The sequence below is a fragment of the Juglans regia genome, chromosome 8 (genome assembly GCF_001411555.2).
Source record: "Juglans regia cultivar Chandler chromosome 8, Walnut 2.0, whole genome shotgun sequence".
Classification (NCBI taxonomy): Eukaryota; Viridiplantae; Streptophyta; class Magnoliopsida; order Fagales; family Juglandaceae; genus Juglans; species Juglans regia.
The window spans coordinates 9,043,257-9,065,470 of record NC_049908.1 but is presented as its reverse complement, the minus strand read 5'-3'; the positions used below and the strand labels follow the sequence as shown (position 1 = coordinate 9,065,470).

At 34.0% G+C, this 22,214-nt stretch overlaps 1 protein-coding gene across 1 annotated transcript; it reads left to right on the top strand.

Moving 5' to 3' along the window:
* Positions 1-8,351: 8,351 nt before the first annotated feature.
* Positions 8,352-17,936, top strand: LOC109000486 (ABC transporter B family member 4-like). The gene is made up of 15 exons (XM_035693229.1): positions 8,352-8,499; positions 8,580-8,628; positions 11,525-11,601; positions 12,022-12,378; positions 12,656-12,710; positions 12,795-12,970; positions 13,046-13,267; positions 13,409-13,647; positions 13,773-14,298; positions 14,409-14,682; positions 14,776-15,647; positions 15,895-16,161; positions 16,291-16,554; positions 16,654-16,950; positions 17,464-17,936. Exons 4-15 carry the CDS (start codon positions 12,046-12,048, stop codon positions 17,824-17,826), a joined length of 3,888 nt encoding a protein of 1,295 aa, XP_035549122.1. The 5' UTR covers positions 8,352-8,499; positions 8,580-8,628; positions 11,525-11,601; positions 12,022-12,045; the 3' UTR covers positions 17,827-17,936.
* The last annotated feature ends 4,278 nt before the right edge of the window (positions 17,937-22,214 follow it).

The window sequence follows — 22,214 nt, the reverse complement described above, 5'->3', positions numbered from 1 at the left end:
GCCATTTCTAACCTCAAATTTTAATTTGTCTCCCATTTCCCACACACCATATTATCCCTTCCTTCATGAGTTCTTTTGCTCACCACACACTCCTCCATATCAATTAGGGAGTGCCACCTAACTTTGCATCCAAAATGCTACCACCATTAAAATACTTACTGCTATAAACTCTAGAAACCAATGAATTTGGCTCTTTTAAAAACTTCTAGCTTTGCTTTGCTAACAAACCCATATTAAAATCTTCAATATTCCTAAACCCCAACCCTCCCTCACATTTTGACTTTCCAACTGAGTTTCAACTCTTCCAATGAATTCCTTTTGTCTCTCCCCCCTTCCCCCACCAAAACTTGGCTATCATTGCAAATATTTCATTACATAACCGCTTTGGTAGTTGACAGACATTCAAGGTATAAGTTGGGACAACTTGCAATATTACTTTTATTAAGATCTCCTTCCCAGCCTTAGATAAAAAACAGTTTTTCCAACTACTAATTTTTTTCTATATTTTTTTTATCTACATCACTTAAATAATCAGATTTGATATTGAGTAAGATTTAAATTTTAAGTTTTTTTCTTTTTAATCAAATTGTGTCAAGTAGGCACTTTACTAAATTTGTTATCCACGTCAACTTGATTATAAACAGAAATTTTCATTATATATATATATATATATGCACACATATAATATGGTCTGCTAAAACCTAATCATGTGGACACTGTTCTATTTTGCAACTCTTTACTTTCACGTCCTCATTTATACGTGGGAATAGCCTAGCCTTTAATTTCGTTTCGATCTGCCCTGCTTGCATGAACTGTATACCGAAGGGATGAAATGCTAAAAAATATTTTATAAAAATAAATTTATAAGTTGATATAATTTAATGTAGTATATCAAATTATAAAATTATTTTTATTATAAAATAGATTTAACATATCATATGAAGCGGTCACATCAATTTATGAGTTTACTTTTCTATATTGAATATGTGAACCTTTAAAAGTTTATTTGTAACAAAAATATAGTTCGATTGGTTGGCGTTTGGGTTTTGTTCATTTCAATGCATGGTAATTGTGATAATATTTTAACTTTATAGATAATGATATTAATTTGCCTCGTTTGTTTTTGTAGATGAGATTATATGAGTCAAGATAAAAGTTGAAAGTTGTATAAAATATTGTTAGAATATATATTTTTAATATTATTTTTATTTTGAGATTTGAAAAAATTGAATTATTTATTTTATTTTGCATGAGAATTTAAAAACGTTGTAATGATTAGATAAAATGAAATGAGAATAGTTGTTAAAAGTTAAAACAAACGAGTCCTTAACATTTTTGTGTTACTTCCAAGTGGTTTTGTATGCATTAAATATTGGGCGTTTGAATGGATTATTAATAATGTTAGTCGTACGTCTAAGTAGTTATTCAATTCTTTTAGCAAGACTGAGGTTTAAATTATGGCTCAATCTTATTAAAGAGAGGGTATGTGACCTCCCACCCAAGTAGCAAATACACCTCCAATTACTCAATCGTTTTTTCTTGAGTAAAATCATAAAAGCATTCTCATTTTGTATTTAGTTTTGTTTTTTCCCAGAAGCAGCCATAATCTTTCACCACATAAATAGAAATCTAGTATTACTACTTTTTTGTTACTTTTCTATTAACAATTTCTTTTAATAGTAAAATAATTATAATCTTATAACTAATTTGTTTTGCAAAAATACTATAGATTTAAAATAAATTATAAAATAATTATAATTAAAAGTTATGTATTTATGATAAAAAGTAATCTATAGGAAGAATGATGATATGTCATCCATCATGTATATAATTTGAAACATTAATACTAAATACAAGTTTTAAATAGATAAATTTTATAAAACAAATTTCGTAAAAAAGTATATACCACTAATAAAGAATAATTTCTTTTATACTTTTTTTTTTAGTAGGGTCCTTTTTTTTTATAAAGATTTATATGGAACTTTTTCTTTTTAAGAGAAATGTCATCATTCATTCATTTATTAAGAAAACAATTACATTCATAACCGAATACATGCGGGGATATCTCCATGTCAATCATTTAGAGCTCAACCAGTACACCACTGGATTGGTGTAGACTTTATTGCTACTGATACTCTCTCCAGACAAATGTCCAAGAGATAATATTATGCCTAAATAGAGACTCAACATCACCTTTTATAGAAAGGGATGCCTCAATCTTTATGGAAAAATCGTCCAAGAGACACTTTATTTTTATTTTTATTATACAATAAGGAAAACAAGAATGAAAAATGATTGATTACAGCTTGGACTAACTCTAGTAGACTTTGACGGCGTGTGAAGGCAACAAGTTTGTCTCTTTTCATTCACAAAAGTCATATCTGAAAGATCTAGTGGTGGCGAGATTTTGGTGATCCAACGCGTGTGATGAGAAGAAGTGTCGAAAGAGATGGCGTGTGAGGACCACGCGTGAAGATTTCTGCAAAATCGCTACTATCTTCCAAATAATTTACGACCTGAGAGTCTTTTTGTGCTATGCATATCTTTTGAGAGTTGTAGGAAAATTATAGATCTAATTTTTTTGACCTTGAAAAAAGAAAAATAAATTAAAAAATGTGAGAAGGAGATGGAAAAGGAAGAGGAATAGTAGAAAGGAGACAAGCATAGGGGGGAGGAAGCGAAATTAAGATCCGGAGGAAAATTCAGACTAATTAATAGTTATAAATGAGATTTAACAGAAAAAGATGGCCATAATTAATAGTTATATGGCCTAGCTAGCTAGCATTCTATATCAAAGTTCAAACTACAAACTAGATCAGTACTAATTAGGTTTGACCGGTCCCAAAAGGCAGCTGGAGTAGTTGTAATTGTATACATCCTCTTAATTTTTAGGTGTAAACTACAGTACCATATTTATAAGAGAATATGAGGACTGCTAGAGATATAGGGATCTTACAAATTGACGTGTCAATACCACGTCCAGTTAAGTTTTTATTTTATTTTATTTTTTCCCCTCCCTCCCTTCCCCGTCGCAAACCCACGCCATTGTCCCCAGCAAAGAGCCAATACGTTTGTCTGAGCTAGCCCCAGAAAACAACCGACGCCAACGTCGCTGCTGCCGTTCCCATCCCTCACCAGCAACAAACAACAGACCTCTCTCTCTCAGTCTCTCTTTCTCTCATATCCATTCTATTTTCCTTTGCAATTTTCTCAACAAACAAACAAATTAGGATTTTCCCTCTCAACAACCAAACACAGAACAAATTTTATTTTCTATTCATTTTCTCAACAACCCAACAAGAACAATCTGCGATTTTCCCTCTCAACAACTAAATAGAGAACAAACAAAATTTTCTTTTCATTTTCTCAACAACCAAACAAAATTTATTCTTTCATTTTCTCAACAACCAAACATAGAGAAGTATCTAGCAACAGAGGGATGGGCAGCGGGGGAAAAGAGTGGGTTGTGGGCGACGGTGGTATTGGGTTGATGCCAGAAATACGTCAGCAGCGGCACTGGGTAGAGAATCTCGTCGACGGCACTGGGAGGGTCACGATTGTCGGCTGGCAGTGAGGAGAGTGGCGGGGGAGGGGGCTTCCATGCGCTGTCAGTGGAGGAGAGTCACGATTGTTGGTGAAGCTGAGGAGAGTGGCCTTCGTAAGGGTAAGGGGGAGGAGGGGAGAGGCATAGGGAGTCAAGGAGAAGGGGAAAGGGAAGAAAAAAGGAAGGGAAAAAAAAAAGAATAAGAGAAAAAGACGTCGGGGAGAAGGGGAAAGAAGAAAAAAAAAATAGACACGCGACACATTATCAGTGTGCCACATTTGTTTGTGGGATCCCTTTGTGGGATCTCTTTGTATCTATAGTGTTTTCCAGAGAGTATTTATGGTTAGTTTAAACTTAGAGTATTTTTTAAAAGGAAAAAAAGAGAGTAAATATGATATCTATATGAAAAAAAAATTAATTTTTTTTAAAAGAAGTATGTAGTAGTTGTTAGCATTACTCTATTTATAAAGAGTCAAAGAGATTTAAAAAGTAAATTAATAAATTGACGTGATTTTATGTGATATGTTAGATTTATTTTATAATAAATATAACTTTATAATCTGAGATACCACATCAAATCACGTTAGCAAGAGAATTTAGTTTCATAAAAATCTTTTGTAGTTAAAATATTTATCATCTTTTGTTTAATTTAGAGTACTCAATATTTCGTGCAAGAATCCAATCAATTTTAAGCAATTGCAATTGTTGGGTAAAAGGAAAAACAAGCTTGAATTGAAGATCTTAAAATAAGATAAATATTTATATAAAATGAATTCTATAATATTTATGCAGTGTCTCCTTTATGTATTTATTTTTCTCTTATTTAAAGAATTCAAAGAATGGCATGCGGTGGATCTATCACAAGCCTCTTATATTATTAATATATAAGATAACAACCACACCTCTCACATCTGGTGCAATTTCCTTTCTATCAACACTAATTTTTATGTTTCTCAATGATTTTAGTTAATCCCCTTAATTCTTTTTTGCCCTTTCTTGTGTTAGCTAGTGTTATTCGCTCTCGCCCAATGACATGATGCATGGGGGTTAGATTTAGGATGTTTAAGGAATGAGATAAGATTAAATCAATTTTGTGAATAGTATTGAAATTGTTTATGAATAATATTGAAATGATTTGAGTTAATATATTTTTTGGCCGGTTTTGGAAAATGAAAGAGAAAAAATTGAATAAAAATATTATAAAATTAAAATATTGTTAGAATATAATTTTTTAATATAATTTTTGTTTTGAAATTTAAAAACAAATAGTATTATTTTTTATGTTTTGTTTAAAATTTGAAAAAGTTGTAATGAATCAGTAATGATTAGATGAAAAAGTTAAATATTTAAAATTGAAAAGTATTTATCTTTGAGTGATGTTTGGAAATGAAATATGCTTGAGGGATGAGATGAGATGATAATTTTGTAAATAGTAGTGAGATGGTTTGTGAATAATAGAGATAGTTTGAGTTAAGTATTTTTTGAATTTTAAGAAAAGAGAAAAAAATTTGAAAAAAAATATATTATAAAGTTAAAATATTGTCAGAATATAATTTTTTAATGTTGTTTTTGTTTTGAGATTTGAAAAAATTGATTTTCTTTTTTTATTTAAAAGTTTAGGAAAGTTGTAATAATTAGTTTGAAAGTATTTGTATTTGAGTGATGTTTGAAAAAACAATTAGATGAGATGGAATATGATGAGAAATACTTCCAAACAACCCAAAAATTGAGATGAGATGAGATTTCATTCCCAAACAAGCCTAGCCCATTTGGATACTTAGAATATATCAGTATATCCATTAATAGTAATGAAATAATTTGAGTTAAGATGTTTAAATGTCATTTGGATAATAAGTTGAAATTAGATGAGTTGAGTTGAGATGAAAGTTGAAAGTTAAATAAATATTATTAGAATATTATTTTTTAATATTATTATGGTTTTGAGATTTAAAAAAATTGAATTGTTTATTATATTTTATATGAAAATTTGAAAAAGTTATAATAATTGTTTTCAGAAATGAGAGAGAAAATTTTGGATAAAAATATTATAAAATTTAAAAATTATTTTTTAATATTATTTTTATTTTAAAAATTGAAAAAATAGTATTATTTCTTTGTGTTTTGTTTTTAGGTTTTGGAAAGATGTAATGATAGATAAAAAATTTGAAATTTTGAAAATTGTAAAATATTTTGTGTTTAAATAATATATAGAGAAAGATAAATGAGACAAAATTTGGGAATATTTTAGAACAATTTTATTGTCAAACGGCCCTTAGAAGATGGCATCATGGCCGCAGGCTAGAAAATAGGCCGGGACGTACGCACCCTATGTCTTTATTATCATAAACTTTTCATTAATCAGAAATAAAAAAAAAATGTCAAAGTTAATTTATATAATAAATATATATAAATTATAATTTTTTTTTTAAATTTTCATTCAATTCGGTCTGATCTGAAAAACCCCTGAACCGTAGACCGGACCGAATGAATTCGATCCTTTAAAGTTTGAACCGAGACCGACTAGGACCATTCCCGGTTTGGTTAGTCAGTCTCGGTTCAGTCCGGACCAAATTGGCCTGTTCGGTCAATTTTTCAGGTCCAGACCGCTCGATTCTCACCCCTAGAAGAAGTGGATGATGCAGCTCAATAGGATTAATCAAACTAATAAATTCAATACTTTTGTTAAAAACTCAACCATTGATCCAAAAGCCTTAGAATTATTGAATACTAATTTTGTTAACTCAGGATCAAAACATTCCACCATGCTTCCGAATCCGACATTCACGGCAGCGCACTCTATCAATACTAACTCGGTAGTAGCTCTTTCTCTTTTGGTAGTTTTACTCATCTATCAGTGTTTAATGATTTAACACAATGTCCATACATAATATTAAGGCATTTTAATCTAGCCTATAAGTCACCTCCTCCGGTCGTGACGTCAACCTGTCTCTGATAACAATTGTTAAAGATTCAACCATTTATCAAAGTCCTAAAACTATTGAATACTAATTTGGTTAATCCTTTAACCCAAAGAAACATAACAACTTTAAAAGACGATATAGGTTGAATATTCATCTATAGCATATCTGCTTTCGTTCTTGTCGAAATTATGGCAATTCTTTTTTCTTTTTCCTTTTCTATTTTTTTAATTTTTTTATGAATAAGGCTTAATGCAGTATAGAAAACTAAGGGAGATGAAAGATAACGTTCGTGTCAGTGATATGCATGAGGATGGTGTGTGCAGGATGGGGATGCTTCCTTGTATGCCGTTGGAAGCAGCCCATTATGCATTTTGCTAAGTTGTGTGCAATGAAGTTGGCACATTTGTCAACTTTTGTGGCCTTTGAGTAGCCTACATCTTTAAGATTTCAAAGAGTACTTATGAATTAGAATGTCTTTTTTTAATGCAGGGGGAGTCTTCTAGGCAATTCACTTCAAGGAGAATAAATCAGCTCATTCTTATTTGTGACATCTTTCAAGGCTACTAGTAGGATGGGGATGCTTCCTTGTATGCTGTTGGAAGCGGCCCATTTTGCATTTTGCTAAGTTGTGCGCAATGAAGTTGGCACATTTGTCGACTTTTGTGGCCTTTGAGTAGGCTACATCTTTAAGATTTCAAAGACGTAATTAAGGGAATTAGAATGTCTTTTTTAATGCAGGGGGAGTCTTCTAGGCAATTCATTTCAAGGAGAAAAAATCAGCTCATTCTTACTTGTGACATCTTTCAAGAATACTAGTAGGTTTATAATTTCGTATAACTTTATGAAATTCGTTAGATCTATTTTATAATAAAAATATTTACAAATTGATGTATCATATCAAATTCTGATCTGGGAGGGATTGTTTTCGGGGTTGGGGCCTATCGAATCATTGATGAGCCCATTTGCAAAGGATAATTTCTCCCACGGTAAGATACCTGTTGTGATGTGCACAGCAAATTTATAAGTCTGAACAGGCATGGTGATATATTGCAGATGCATCATCTGCTGCCAGGTTATAACCCCATCAAGGACGTTATTCTATCCAAATTTAGACAAGAACAACAGAGTCATCAGATCCAAATAATACCGTTTCGGGTGAAAATTATAGTAAATGAAAAATAAATAAACTTATAATCCAATAAAAGCAAAAAATGTTAAAAGTTAAATATTTAAAATTAAAAAGTGTTTGTGTTTGAGTAATATTTGAAAATGACATTATAGGAGATGCATGCTTGGGAATGAAATGAGATGAGAATTTTGTGAATAGTAGTGAAATAGTTTGAGTTAAATATTTTTTGAGTTCTGGAAAAGATAGAGAAAAAGTTGAAAAAAAATATATTATAAAATTAAAATATTGTTATAATATAATTTTTAATATTATTTTTATTTTGAGATTTGAAAAAGTTGAATTATTTTTTATTTCAAAGTTTAGAAAAATTTTAATGATTAGTAGAAAGTATTTATATTTAAGTGATGTTTGGAAAGGAAATGAAATGAGATGAGATTGAATGAGAAATACTTTCAAACAACCCTATTTGAGATGAGATGAGATTCATTCCCAAACAAATCCTATGGCCGCAGTCTAGAAAATAGGCCGGGACGTACGCACCCTATGTCGTTATTATCATAAACTTTTCTTTAATTAGAAATCAAAAAATGTCAAAGTTAATTTATGCGTACATTAATAATACATGCAGATCAGGTTTGACATGCATATGGTCAACAGAGATACAGTAGTACTAGGCTCGTTGAACAGTTTGCCGTTTCTATATATTTTTTGTTTTCGGTGTTTGGTAAATGATCAGTTGTTTTTCCCACCAGATCACTTCGCTTAAAATTCCTATGCTGCGCCTGCATTTATCGTTTTCTCCCAACTTGCATGCATGTCAAGAGGGAACTAAGCTGGAGCAATTAAGTTGCTATTCATGATGATCTCCAACTAAATTTTGGCTTGGATTTGCGGCTTCCAAACTGGTATTAAACCTAGCTAATTAACCATGCATTCGTGTAAGGTTAAATATATGCATGTAGCTTGAACATATCTTGATCTCCAGGTTTTTTTTTTAATCCGGTACGTAGATAAAACTCTATTGACAACTTCAGGTACCCTTTTCATCTGTCTTTTCTTCTTCTTTCTCATTTTTCTTGGGAATCTCTTGGCATTTGGTTTTGTTCATTTCAGTTACCATCATGTTGTTATTGAATAAAGATTATTGGTTTGGCAACTTCAGTTTTGCAAGGTTCTTGATTTTGATGGAAGAAGTTAGGGGTGATCTCGATCCATCGATCCAGTCTTAGGCGGTTTTGTGAACCTGACCGGACCTATTTGGTCCAGGGATTTTTCACCCTGGACTAGACCGAGTAATGCATAGGACCAGACCGGCCCGTTCCATTTTGGTCCGGTCCAATCCAGGGTGGTCCCTTAGGTCTGGACCATGCCCAAAATGAGTCATTTAGCCCATCTAAATCTGATTTTTTTTTTTTTGTCCAATTTTAATTAGTTTTTGCCCACTTCAAATTTTGTATATTTTTTAGCTAAAAATGCTACAAAAAAACATGATCTTAAAAAATACAATGATAAAAGAAAACTAATCTATATAAAAAACTAGAAAAATAAATAATAATAATAATAATAATAATAATAATAATAATAATAATAATAATACAAAAGTTATTACAAATTAAAAATTATAATCCAAAACTTAACATCTTAACATATAATGGGTACATGGCATGAAGACCATATTTTCTAACAATATGAAGACCATATTTTCCAAAACTTAACAGCTTAACATATAATGATAATTATATTTATTATGTTAAATGTTAATTGCTAATTTTTTACTAACTTAGAGTATGTCAATGACTCAAATTCAATGTATTATAAATTTATAATTTTTTATTCTATGAATCTATGATAATTTTCAATTTTTCAATATATTAAACTTTTAAGTTTTTACATTTTGTATATATAAATTTGTAATATGATTAATAAATCATTATATTAGGTATATCATTATATGATTAATAAATCATTGTATTAGCCTATAAGCCTATTAGGTATATATAGTTATAACTTATAATAACTTATAGTGATATTAATACTATACTATTATACATATATTATGCTATAATACTATAACTTTTATAATATGCTGTTAATACTATAACTCTTATATGAGTATAGTTATTATAACTTATAATAGTTATATAGTTAGTATAATATAATACTAAATAACTATAGATTATACAATTACTAAGTAATAGTAATACTATATACTATACTAATAGTGATATTAATATTATATATAGTTATAGACTTATAGTAACATATTAAGTTAACTATACTATTAGTCTATTATACATATATTATGCTATAAATCTTATAATATATTAATATATACTAATCGTAGAATATATATTATATAATAATACATTGATACTAAATTATTATTAATACTATATACTGTATTATGTTATAACTCTCATAATATATTAATATATACAGATACTATATATTATATTATTATAGTGTTACTGTTACTACTACATATAGACTTATAGTATGTGTGTATATTTATATATTATAATGATATAGTGATACTAATACTATATATTATATAATAATATATTAATACTATAGACTGATAGTGATTAGTTATTATGAATCATGATTAGTATAACTATATAATAGTATTAGTAATATAGTATAGCTATATATTTGTAATATACTAATATTAGTTATACTGATTTAGTATAAGTTATAACTATATTAGTATAAGTATAACTATAGTCTATATTATATTATTAGTATTTTTTTATACCATATTAGAGTCTAGACTAATAATATAATACTTGTATTAGTATAAATATTAGTATTAGTATAAAATTATAAATATTAGTATTAGTTAATAATTACTTAATGGTGAGTTAATGATAGGATTATGTAAATTGGTTAAATGAAAATTATATAATTAATATAGATAAATTATAATTTTTTTTTTTGTAATTTTCATTTAGTCTAGTCTGGTCTGAAAAACCCCTGGACCTTGGACCGGACCGAATGAATTCAGTCCAATGAAGTTCGAACCGAGACCGACTGGGACCATTCTCAGTTTGGTCCAGTCCGGATTGGCCAATCCAGTCAGTTTTTTTTATCCGGACCACTCGATTCTCACCCCTAGAAGAAGTGGATGATTAGCTCAATAGGACTAATCAAACTAATAAATTCGATACTTTTGTTAAAGACTTAACCATTGATACAAAAGTCTTAGGACTATTGAATACTAATTTGGTTAACTCAAGATCATAACATTCCACCATGCTTCCAAATCCGACGTTCACGATGGCCCACTCTATCAACACTGACCCGGTGGTAGCTCTTTTCCTTTTGGCGGCTTCACTCATCTATCAGTATTTAATGATTTAACACCATAGCGCTCATACATAGTATTAATACATTTTAATCTAGTCTATAAGTCTCATCCTCTGTGACTTGAACTCGTGACGTCAACCTGTCTCTGATAACAATTATTAAAGACTCAACCATTTATCAAAGCCCTAAAACTATTTAATACTAATTTGATTAAGCATTTATAAGTCCTAAGAATCATAACAACTTTAAAAGACGATATATATATATAGGTTGAATATTCATCTGTAGCATATATATCTGCTTTCGTTCTTGTCGAAATTATGGCAATTCTTTTTTCTTTTTCCTTTTCTTTTGTTTTTTAATTTTTTTTTTTTTTATGAATAAGGCTTAATGCAGTACAAAAAAATTAAGGGGGATGAAAGATAAAGTTCGGATCAGTGATATGCATGAGGATGGTGTGTGCAGGATGGGGATGCTTCCTTGTATTGGAAGCGGCCCATTTTGCATTTTGCTAAGTTGTGCGCAATGAAGTTGGCACATTTGTCAACTTTTGTGGCCTTTGAGTAGGCTACATCTTTAAGATTTCAAAGCCTCATGGGAATTAGGATGTCTTTTTTAATGCAGGGGGAGTCTTCTAGGCAACTCATTTCAAGGAGAAGAAATCAGCTCATTCTTCCTTGTGACATCTTTCAAGATTACTAGTAGGTTTAGAATTTCGTATGATTTTATAAAATTCTTTAGATCTTTTTTATAATAAAAATATTTATAAACTGACGTACTATATAAACTCAAATCATCTGCAAAGGATAATTTCTCCCACGGTAAGCTACCTGTTGTGATGAGCACAGCAAATTTACAAGTCTGAACAGCCATGTTGATATATTGCATCATCTGGCTGTCAGGTTACCCAATCTCTACTTGTTTTAGACATGAACAACACATAGTCATCAGATCCAAATAATACCGTTTCGGGTGAAAATAGTAAATGAAAAAAAAAAAACCAAAATAACTTATCCAATAAAAACAAAAAATGTTAAAAGTTAAATTCTATGTAGATGACTTGAGAAATTGTGTTTATCTCATTATAATCCATTTTTGAAGTAGTAAATTGTGTCGTGAAGGTGCTATTGTAGTGGACGGTGTAAATGGAGATGGAAAATGGCTTGAACGTCGGAACAACAACCACGCAGGAGGGCGCCGAACTAAAAAACAACGCAGAAAAAGCTGAGAATAATAGCCCGAACGTGATCGGTGATAGAGAAGACTTCGAGAAGAGTACAGGAGGAGATCAGAATTCCAAAACTGTTCCATTTCTTAAGCTTTTCTCGTTTGCAGATTCCACTGATGTTTTCCTGATGATTGCTGGTACAATGGGTGCCATTGGAAATGGCTCAGGTCTGCCCCTTATAACAGTATTATTCGGGGAAATGATTAATAGTTTGGGAAGTAGTACAGACATTGTTCCTTTAGTTTCCAAGGTAAAAACTACGCTCCCCGAGTTCAATTCCAATCTGTCACTGGAAAAGTGTAGCTGAACGTTCACTTTGTTTTTCACTACTTTTTCTGATGAAAGTCTAAAATATGCCATGATCTCTAGTAGTAGTAGTAGTATAACTTGTCCAGCGCTTCTGTTGAAAATTAATTAATCTTGTTTTTAGAAGAATTAATGCATTTGAACACTCTTCGTTTCTAATATGCTAATTATTTGTTGACCAGATGAAAATGACATTGATTAGTTTCCTGGTAATGTTTTAGGTCTGTCTAAAAATAGTCTACCTGGGTGTTGGGGTTGGTGCCGCAGGATTCATCCGTAAGTAGATTCCTTAACAAAATATTACAAGAAATTTACTGAACGCTAAAAAAATCCATAACAAAGTTGTCTTGTTCTTGTCAGAGGTGGCTTGTTGGATGATCACAGGGGAGAGACAAGCTGCGAGAATACGGGGTTTGTACTTGAAGGCTATTTTGAGACAAGATGTGGCTTTTTTCGATAAAGAAACGAACACTGGAGAGGTGGTTGAGAGGATGTCTGGTGACACTGTTCTCATACAAGATGCGATGGGTGAGAAGGTACTATACTGCTGTCTTTGTACATCAAAATTCACAACTGGACAGAAAAACACCGAGAGTTTTTTGCATGTGCAGGTTGGGAAATTTCTGCAGCTGATATCAACATTCATTGGAGGTTTTGTTGTGGCATTTACCAAAGGCTGGCTTCTTACCCTTGTCATGTTGGCTTCATTTCCTCTTCTTGTGGCATCTGGTGGTCTTATGTCAATTGTCATAGCTAAGACAGCTTCCCGTGGACAAGCTGCTTATTCAAATGCAGCAAATGTGGTTGAACAAACAATCAGTTCAATCAGGACAGTATGTCATGTTGTTGGAACTATATATATATATATATATGCATCCTTGGGGATTTTCAACTTTATCTCTCAGTAAACTTCAGTTGAAATTGCAGTAATTTTCTAGCAAATTACTGATATCCACCATTTGGTTCTTGTGTAGGTGGCATCATTTACTGGGGAGAAACAAGCTGTAATGAACTATAAAAGGTTCCTAATAACAGATTACAAAGCTGGTGTTCATGAAGGCTTGGTTTCGGGGTTAGGTTTTGCAGCCTTTAAGTTAGCAGTATTTGGCAGCTTTGCTATGGCAGTATGGTTTGGATCAAAATTGATACTGAATAAAGGATACAATGGGGGTGATGTGCTGAATGTGATTACGGCTGTGTTGACTGGATCTGCGTAAGCTGGGTGCACTTTGAATATTCTTTAGCTCCCAATACTCTCTAATAGATGTATTTATATAAGCGTATTTTGTTTATTTCATTTTTCATTTCTTGCCTTTTGCTACCATGTGGATTTTACAGGTCCCTAGGCGAGGCATCTCCCTGCTTGAATGCCTTCGTTGCCGGTAAAGCAGCTGCATATAAGATGTTTAAGACTATTGACAGGAAGCCAAAGATAGATACGTATAGCACAAAGGGAAAGATTTTGGATGATATTCATGGAGATATTGAGTTGAGAGATGTCTTTTTTAGTTATCCAGCCAGACCCAACGAGCAAATATTCAGTGGATTCTCTCTTTATATCAATAAAGGCACAACTTCAGCTTTGGTTGGGCAAAGTGGAAGTGGGAAGTCAACAGTGATAAGTCTAATAGAGAGATTCTATGATCCACAGGCTGGAGAAGTTCTGATAGATGGGATTAACCTCAAAGATTTCCATCTTAAATGGATTAGGCAGAAAATTGGTCTTGTTAGCCAAGAACCTGTGTTGTTTGCATCCAGCATTAAGGAAAATATTGCATATGGAAAGGATGGTACAACCTTTGAAGAGATAAGAGTTGCCACTGAACTTGCAAATGCTGCTAAATTTATTGATAAATTGCCTCAGGTTTTTTGAGTTTTAGCCTCCACTGGAACTTTAGACATGTTTGTAATATTCCTCCTCGTAACCATAGAAATTGTACATTTAAATTACTAACTTGGAATTTTTCAATCCAGGGACTAGATACCGTGGTTGGTGGGCATGGAATGCAGCTATCTGGTGGTCAGAAGCAGAGAATTGCCATTGCAAGAGCAATTCTAAAAGACCCTCGAATTTTACTTCTGGATGAAGCTACAAGTGCACTTGATGCAGAATCTGAGAGAATTGTGCAGGAGGCATTGGACAGGATCATGGTCAACCGAACTACCGTTATTGTTGCCCATCGTTTAAGTACAGTCAGAAATGCTGATATGATTGCAGTCATTCGACAAGGAAAGATAGTTGAAAAGGGTATGCTACAGCATTGCTGACTCTATGCATTTGCTTATTCTCATTGAGCCATATTTATATATCAACCAAAAAACGTATTGGTTAATTTCTCAGGATCACACTCGGAACTAATCAACAATCCTAATGGAGAATACTCGCAACTCATACACTTGAAAGAAGTAAACAAGGAGTCGGAACAGGCATCAGACGATCAAAACAGATCAGAAATTACTGCTGAATCTTCTAGACACTCAAGTCTGAGATACAGTCAAAGAATGTCACACCTAAGATCTATAAGTCAGGGATCATCTGTTAATAGTTGCAGCCGCCGTTCATTCTCAGCCTTTGGATTGCCCATAGAAGTCCTCATCCCTGATGATACGTGGTCAGAACCAGAAGAAAAGTTTCCAAAGGTCTCAATCCGCCGCCTTGCCTACCTCAACAAGCCAGAGATTCCTATTCTTCTTCTTGGGGCTATGGCTGCAATCCTAAATGGCACATTATTTCCTATATTTGGTATGCTGCTTTCCAAGGTAATCAAATCCTTTTACGAACCACCTCATAAACTGAGAAAGGACACAAATTTTTGGTCAATAATATTTGTGATCCTTGGTGTGGTATCGTTTCTTGCAATTCCAGCACGAGCATACCTTTTTTCTGTGGCCGGTTGCAAGTTAATTCGACGTGTTAGATTGATGTGTTTTGAGAAGTTGGTTCACATGGAGGTTGGTTGGTTTGATAAGCCTGAGCACTCATGTGGCTCGATTGGTGCTAGGCTTTCAGCAGATGCTGCTAGAGTGCGAGCTCTTGTTGGAGATTCACTTGGTCAGATTCTTGATGTTGTTGCTTCAGCAGTTGCAGGTTTAGTCATTGCATTTGTTGGAAGTTGGCAGTTGGCAATGATTATCCTTGCATTGATTCCACTGATTGGTATCAATGCATATGCTCAATTAAAGTTCATGAAAGGATTCAGTGCAGATGCAAAGGTCTGCTCTAAAACTAATCATCTCCTTTTTATCTCTTTTTTGTTTTGGTGACTACAGAGATGAAAAGATTCAGTGCAGATATGCAAAGCATTTCTCTTTCTTAAATCAATTTTTTGTATACAATTGAGATTTTAAATAAATAGATAAAACTCTTGAGTATATATATATATATATCTGATTTTTCATCACTCTTTAAGTTTATTATTGGGAAAGTTGATCCCTCAAAATCTTAATTGTATGGTTGAAGATGATGTATGTGGAAGCAAGCCAAGTTGCCAATGATGCAGTTGGGAGTATAAGAACTGTTGCTTCTTTCTGTGCTGAAGAGAAGGTGATGAATCTATACAGAAGCAAATGTGAAGGCCCAAGGAAGGCAGGGATAAAGCAAGGCTTGATCACTGGAACAGGATATGGGACATCTTTTGGCTTGTTGTTTCTTGCCTATGCTACCTTTTTCTATGCAGGAGCTCAACTGGTTGAGGCAGGGAAAGCAACATCCTCAGATGTTTTCCAAGTATGAATTCCTTCTCTGCTTTTAGCAGGCTTTCCAACGATTTGAACAGTACTAATACAAGAAATCAAACCAGGGCATGAACTCTTTAGACCTTGTTAAGTTAAATAATGGTGGATGCTTTGTTTTCAGGTTTTCTTTGCTTTGACCATGGCAGCCACGGGAGTTTCTCAAACAAGCTCCATGGGTCCAGATACTGGCAAAGCCAAGAATGCTGTTTCTTCCATATTTGCAATGATAGACCAGCAATCGAAGATAGATGCAAGTGATGAGTCTGGCATAACTTTAGACAATTTCAAAGGAGGAATTGAGTTTCGTCATGTAAGCTTTAAGTATCCATGCAGGCCAGATGTTCAGATTTTCCATAACCTCAGCTTGACTATCCATTCTAACAAGGTTCGTAAGGCTCAGTACTTTTGTGTTTTCAACAACTAGCACAAAAGACTCGAACAAGTTGTTCACATTGGTACTAAATTTTTTATTTTTTTTTCTCAGACAGTTGCCTTGGTTGGAGAAAGTGGGAGTGGGAAATCCACAGTCATCTCATTGCTGCAAAGGTTTTATGAACCTGATTCTGGTCATATTAAATTTGATGGAATTGAAATTCAGAATTTTCAAGTGAAGTGGCTGAGGCAGCAAATGGGTCTGGTGAGTCAAGAACCAGTTTTGTTCAATGACACTATTCGTGCCAACATTGCATATGGAAAGGAAGAAGGAAATGCAACAGAGACGGAAATTATAGACATGGCAGAGTTGGCAAATGCTCATAGCTTCATTAGTGGCTTACAAAAGGTAATCAAGACAAACAAAGCAGTGCATTTCTTTAAATTTCTCTCATTATCTGTGAAAACACCATTTATTCCAAAAACTATGAGAAAGAGGTATAAAATTTATTATTTGTTTTATATGATAAGGATCCTTAGGCTCTATTTGGATACTAACAGTATCTCATATCATTTGTGAATAGTAATGAAATAATAGTGAATAGTTTGTGAATAATAGTTAAGTAGTCGATCTGAGAAGAAGGTAAAAGAACACTTGCAATCCCAAACAAACCTTTAGTCTTTTATTATTTAGTTTTTTGAGATAAAAATATTTGCGGCAGGTTTCAAATGGCCCCAAATATAGCTTTTTATTTATTTATTTATTTATTTATTTTTATCATCTTAACTCTTGTATCATGTAAAATTACTACTTATTCTAAAAACATTAGGTGAAGAGAAAATATAGATTTTACGATTTATTTTATTTCTTTAACGTTGTCATACCCTAATATGATTTCCTTCTTGGCATCCAAAAATGAAGGGTTATGATACCGTAGTAGGAGAACGTGGAGTCCAGTTGTCCGGTGGGCAGAAGCAACGAGTAGCCATTGCACGAGCCATGATTAAAAGTCCGAAGATATTACTGTTAGATGAGGCTACCAGTGCACTGGATGCGGAGTCCGAAAGAGTGGTTCAAAATGCATTAGATAAAGTTAGGGTTAACCGGACAACGGTGGTGGTTGCTCATCGATTATCCACAATCAAGAATGCCGATGTAATCGCAGTTTTTAAAAATGGAGTTATTCTAGAGAAAGGGAGACATGAGACTTTGATTAAAAACAAGGATGGCTTTTATGCCTCCTTGGTTTCAATTCACACCAGTACTAATGCTTCCACTGCCTAGCTCGATCGCTATTTGGGAACTAAAAGATAGTGAAAATAAAAGATATAGAGAAATCTCTTAATAACAAAAAAATTTATAAAAATATGCTTATGAGTGTATTTTTGTATGATCTCTTTTTATTCATAGCTATTTCATCTTATTGTAATTTGTCTTCATAAATATATGTAAAAATTTTATTTTACACCTCCACGCTACCACTTTTTTTTTTTTTAATATGCACCTTAAATTATTAAAACTGGCAATTAATATATACCCCAAATTACCAAGATTTAACAATTTGCAGTTTGCACCACACTCGAGTAATATCCGATCAAGTATTAAGATCGATAAACATAAAACATGTTATGTATATATATTGGAATTTCTCAATTTAGCTCCTTTGGTCCTGATTCTAGCAAAGCCAAGACTACTGCGGCTTCCATATTTGGGATCATAGACAGGAAGTCGAAGATAGATCCGAGTGACACTAAAAGAATTATGGGCTTTTGTCATGAATTTTTTTTCCAAGACACGGTGGCAAATAATTACCGAATCACACGAAAACCGTTTGTGGATAATAAAACAAGCATTTTTCCACAAAATTTAGTCGGCAAGTAAAACTTTATGGGGAAAATATGTTTTTACGGCGAAACAGGGTTTATTGTGGCAAATTTTGTTCGCCGCAAATAGTTTGGGAAAATATTTGATCTGTTCGTGGGTTATAATCTTTTTACAACGAAGTTATTGACTTTTTGCGGCTACATTTTGTCGCTGCAGATAAACTAACCTGGGATGTTTGGTTTTGTGGCGATATTGTCTTATGTTGCTGCGATTAAAAGTCGCCGCAAAAGATGATAAAATTAATACACCCTCGATTTCCCTCTTTCCCTTTCTTCCCCCATCCCCCCCACCCCGCGTCGCTCTCATCTCTCTCTCTCTCTCCCTGCGATTGCGACTCGCAACCTCACGGCCTATCTCTCACTGCGACTACGACCCTCTCCCCCCCGTCACGAGACCTCACCCATTTCAGCCCTTCCCCAACCACCTCCGCCTACCGCAATCCAGTAGACGCACTAGGTCGACACGGTGAGCCTCTCTCTCTTCTCCCTTCCTCTTCTCTCTGTGTAATTAGTAGATTTTCCTGATTGTGTAATTTGTGAATCTGTTTAATGTGAATATGTGAAATTTGTGTTGATTCTATTGTATAATGTGTAATTTGTGAATCTGTGTATATGATTGTGTAACATATTGTGTAATTTGCCATCATATGGATGTGTAAAATCTGTCTATGAAGAGGATGATATATGCTTGTGTAAAACATATTTCCATAAATTTCGAAGACTGAAATTCTGCCTTTGTTCTTATTGAAAGGTTATTTACTAGGGAATGACTGAGTCTCATATTATTTTCTGTTTTTAGTCTACTATATTTCTATACGTTTCTCCTAAAGACAAATCCTTAAACCATTTTGCATCATTATTACTTCCTTTAGTTCAGTAGCTTTTGACATTTGCTCCAACATATCTGCTTCTACTGAACTACTCTTTGAATTCTGATCTCTGAATCTAAACGTAAATGTTATCAAAATGTCCCGGTAAATTTTCTCAGAGATCATCTTGTCCAACAAAAGGAGATAGAAAAGAAAAGGAGATATTACGTGTACTCTGAGCTCGATTACTTGGCAGCCATAAGCATACTTGATTTTTTTTTTTTTTTTTTTTAATTTTGAAGAGACTATAGCAAAGGATTTTTCCAAATTTATATGAAAAGGAAGAGAGGGGGCTTTAATTAGGATCAGGCCAACTTATACACATGATGTGATGAGTACTGACTCAGTGAAGAAACCCATGCACCCATCCGTCATTATGAACATAACTGGCCTGCCTGCCTGCCTGCAGATCAGTTCCTCATGATCATGCTTCATAATTACTGCAGTAGTAGTATTCATTCACACATGTACACGGTTCTCATGTGGAGATCAACTAGTACGTGTCCATGCATGCATGCCCTATATATTAATTGCCCATCCTTCATTACTGTATAATGTAGGCCGGCCGGTACCTCAATTTAATTCCCAGCTAGCTAGCTTTGGTATTCAAGTCTCTGTCGCTGGCTAATCTATGGAAGTTCCGGCCTTTCTATTCTCTACAAAACAAGTTATGGAGCCATATTGATGAAATTATGGGATATTACACCTTCAGATCAAATAATTATAAAGTTTGACTTCTTTATCATGTCTTGAATTAAACGCACCCCACATGTATGGGAGATAGCGGCGAATCCCATACCGGCAAATAAGAGATCGGTGATCACATTATCATTAGTAATGGGAGAAAATCTGATTTTTCTTTATTTTTGGTGCCTTTCACATTAAAAGGCTAATTGCAGTAAAATTATCCGTCACCACAAGTTTTCCACCTTTACGGGTGATTTTTTATGCCGCAATTGCGGTTAAACTCATTGCGAAAGATAAAATATTTTACTAGCGATTTTTTTACGCTGCAAGTGTAGTTAAAATCTCTGCAAAAGGTAAAACAAAAAATGCATGGTTTGGAAGTAGCGTCGACCACGAAATTGTCGAGAATAATGAGTTATTGCGGCGATATTATTTCTGTCCAACAATAATTCATCACAAAAGCCTATATTTCTCATAGTGAGACAAGAAGATCACCACGGTGATCTCTTTTTTCTTCTCTTAACTCGTTTAATCGATTGAAACCACACATTAGAATGCAGAAGAGCTAATGGACTTGAAACTTACAATATTTAAAGAGTATAATGCAGATTTTTACCAACTGCCTGCACATCCATAAATATTTGTAACAGCCACTAGCTACCATATCCATGATACATGAAAAACATGAAAAAAGAAAAAGAAAAAGGGATTACACACACTATCATTACTGTATTCCATGGAAAGAAACATTGCACCTAGAGATTTAAACTCTATGGAAATGCACTACGGGATAGCTTCTGGCCTTATGCAATATGACCTGAGCAGTTCTTGGTGATTTGAACTAAAAATATGCTTAGACGTATATACCAGTCATGTACCCCCGTCTTCCCCCTCCCTCCCTTTTCCCTACCCTCCCCTCCCCTCCCCTCCTCCCCCTTTGCCTCTCTTTCTCCCCCCTCCCCGTGCCCACCATGGTGGTTGGAGACCACCTCAAGGTGGGCAGAACCAAGTAGCACCTCCAACATGGACATGGGAGCTCACGATAGTGCCATGAGCTCGACGTGCACATTTTGTGCACTATATCGTGCTCGGGGTGGTCGCGGCTTGTGGGGTCGACAACCATCATTTGTTGGCTGGGGTGGTCGGGAACCACCTCAGGGGGGCAAACATTGCCGACGAGGGAAAGGGGAGGAAGAGGCACAGGGAGAGAGGGAGAAAATAATAAGAATAAGAGACGTGGCACATTGGTAGTACGCCACATCAGTGTATGAAATCCCTTTATAGGATTCCTTTATATCTCTAGCAGCCCTCTTTTAAGTATTGATATGGATTTGAGTGTCTCAAGTGGAAGAGAAAGACACATAAAATAAGTTATAAATCACATATGTACACACATATACATACATATATATTATTGTGTAGCTACATCTAGCATTTGATGCACAACTCATATTGGATTCGGTGATTCTGAGGCGATTTCGTGATTTATGGAAACTTTGTTGGTAACATTTTTCATTTTCATTCGTGCAACGGTTTGCCCATGTTGGCAAACGTTACCCCTCTGGTGGCTTTGCCATTGGCGAGGGCAGATGTTCAGGGTGGTACAGGGGTGGTTTCTTATGCTCAAGCAGTGTCTCATTTGGCAGAGAATCCCATACTTTCAAGTTGCCTATGAGGTTTCCAGTTGACATTGATAGGAAACTTGGCTTTATTTTCACAGAACCAAAAATGGCAAAGGCAGTGGAAGATTTTTGGTTTGCTTTAGTCATGAAGTTTATGCGATCTCGCCCATCGATTGATGATATTAGATTTGCAATGGTCAAGACGTGGGGGTTGTTAGAGATACCAATGATCAACTTTATGGATGAACTGCATGTTTTGATCCTGATGAAAAATGAACGTGACTTTGTGCATGGATGGGCATGGAGGGTCGAACTCTAGGGTTTTCTCTTTTTGATTGTTTAAATGGACAAAAGATTTTGATCTAAATGTGACTCTGAATCGGACTAGGGCGTCGGGGCCCATATTTTTGTGGAGATAGATCTGACAGAGGAGCCTGTGCTGGGTTTTCCAATTGTTTTCTCTCAGTCGGAGGTGATTTCGCAGAAAGCAAAGTATGAAAAATTTGGTTTCTATTGTCAGAAATGTTTCCGACAAGGACACACGTCTATCATTTGTCGGGCAAGGGAGAGGACCAAAGTAGAGACAAAACAAAAAACTAAGGCTGAGGTTG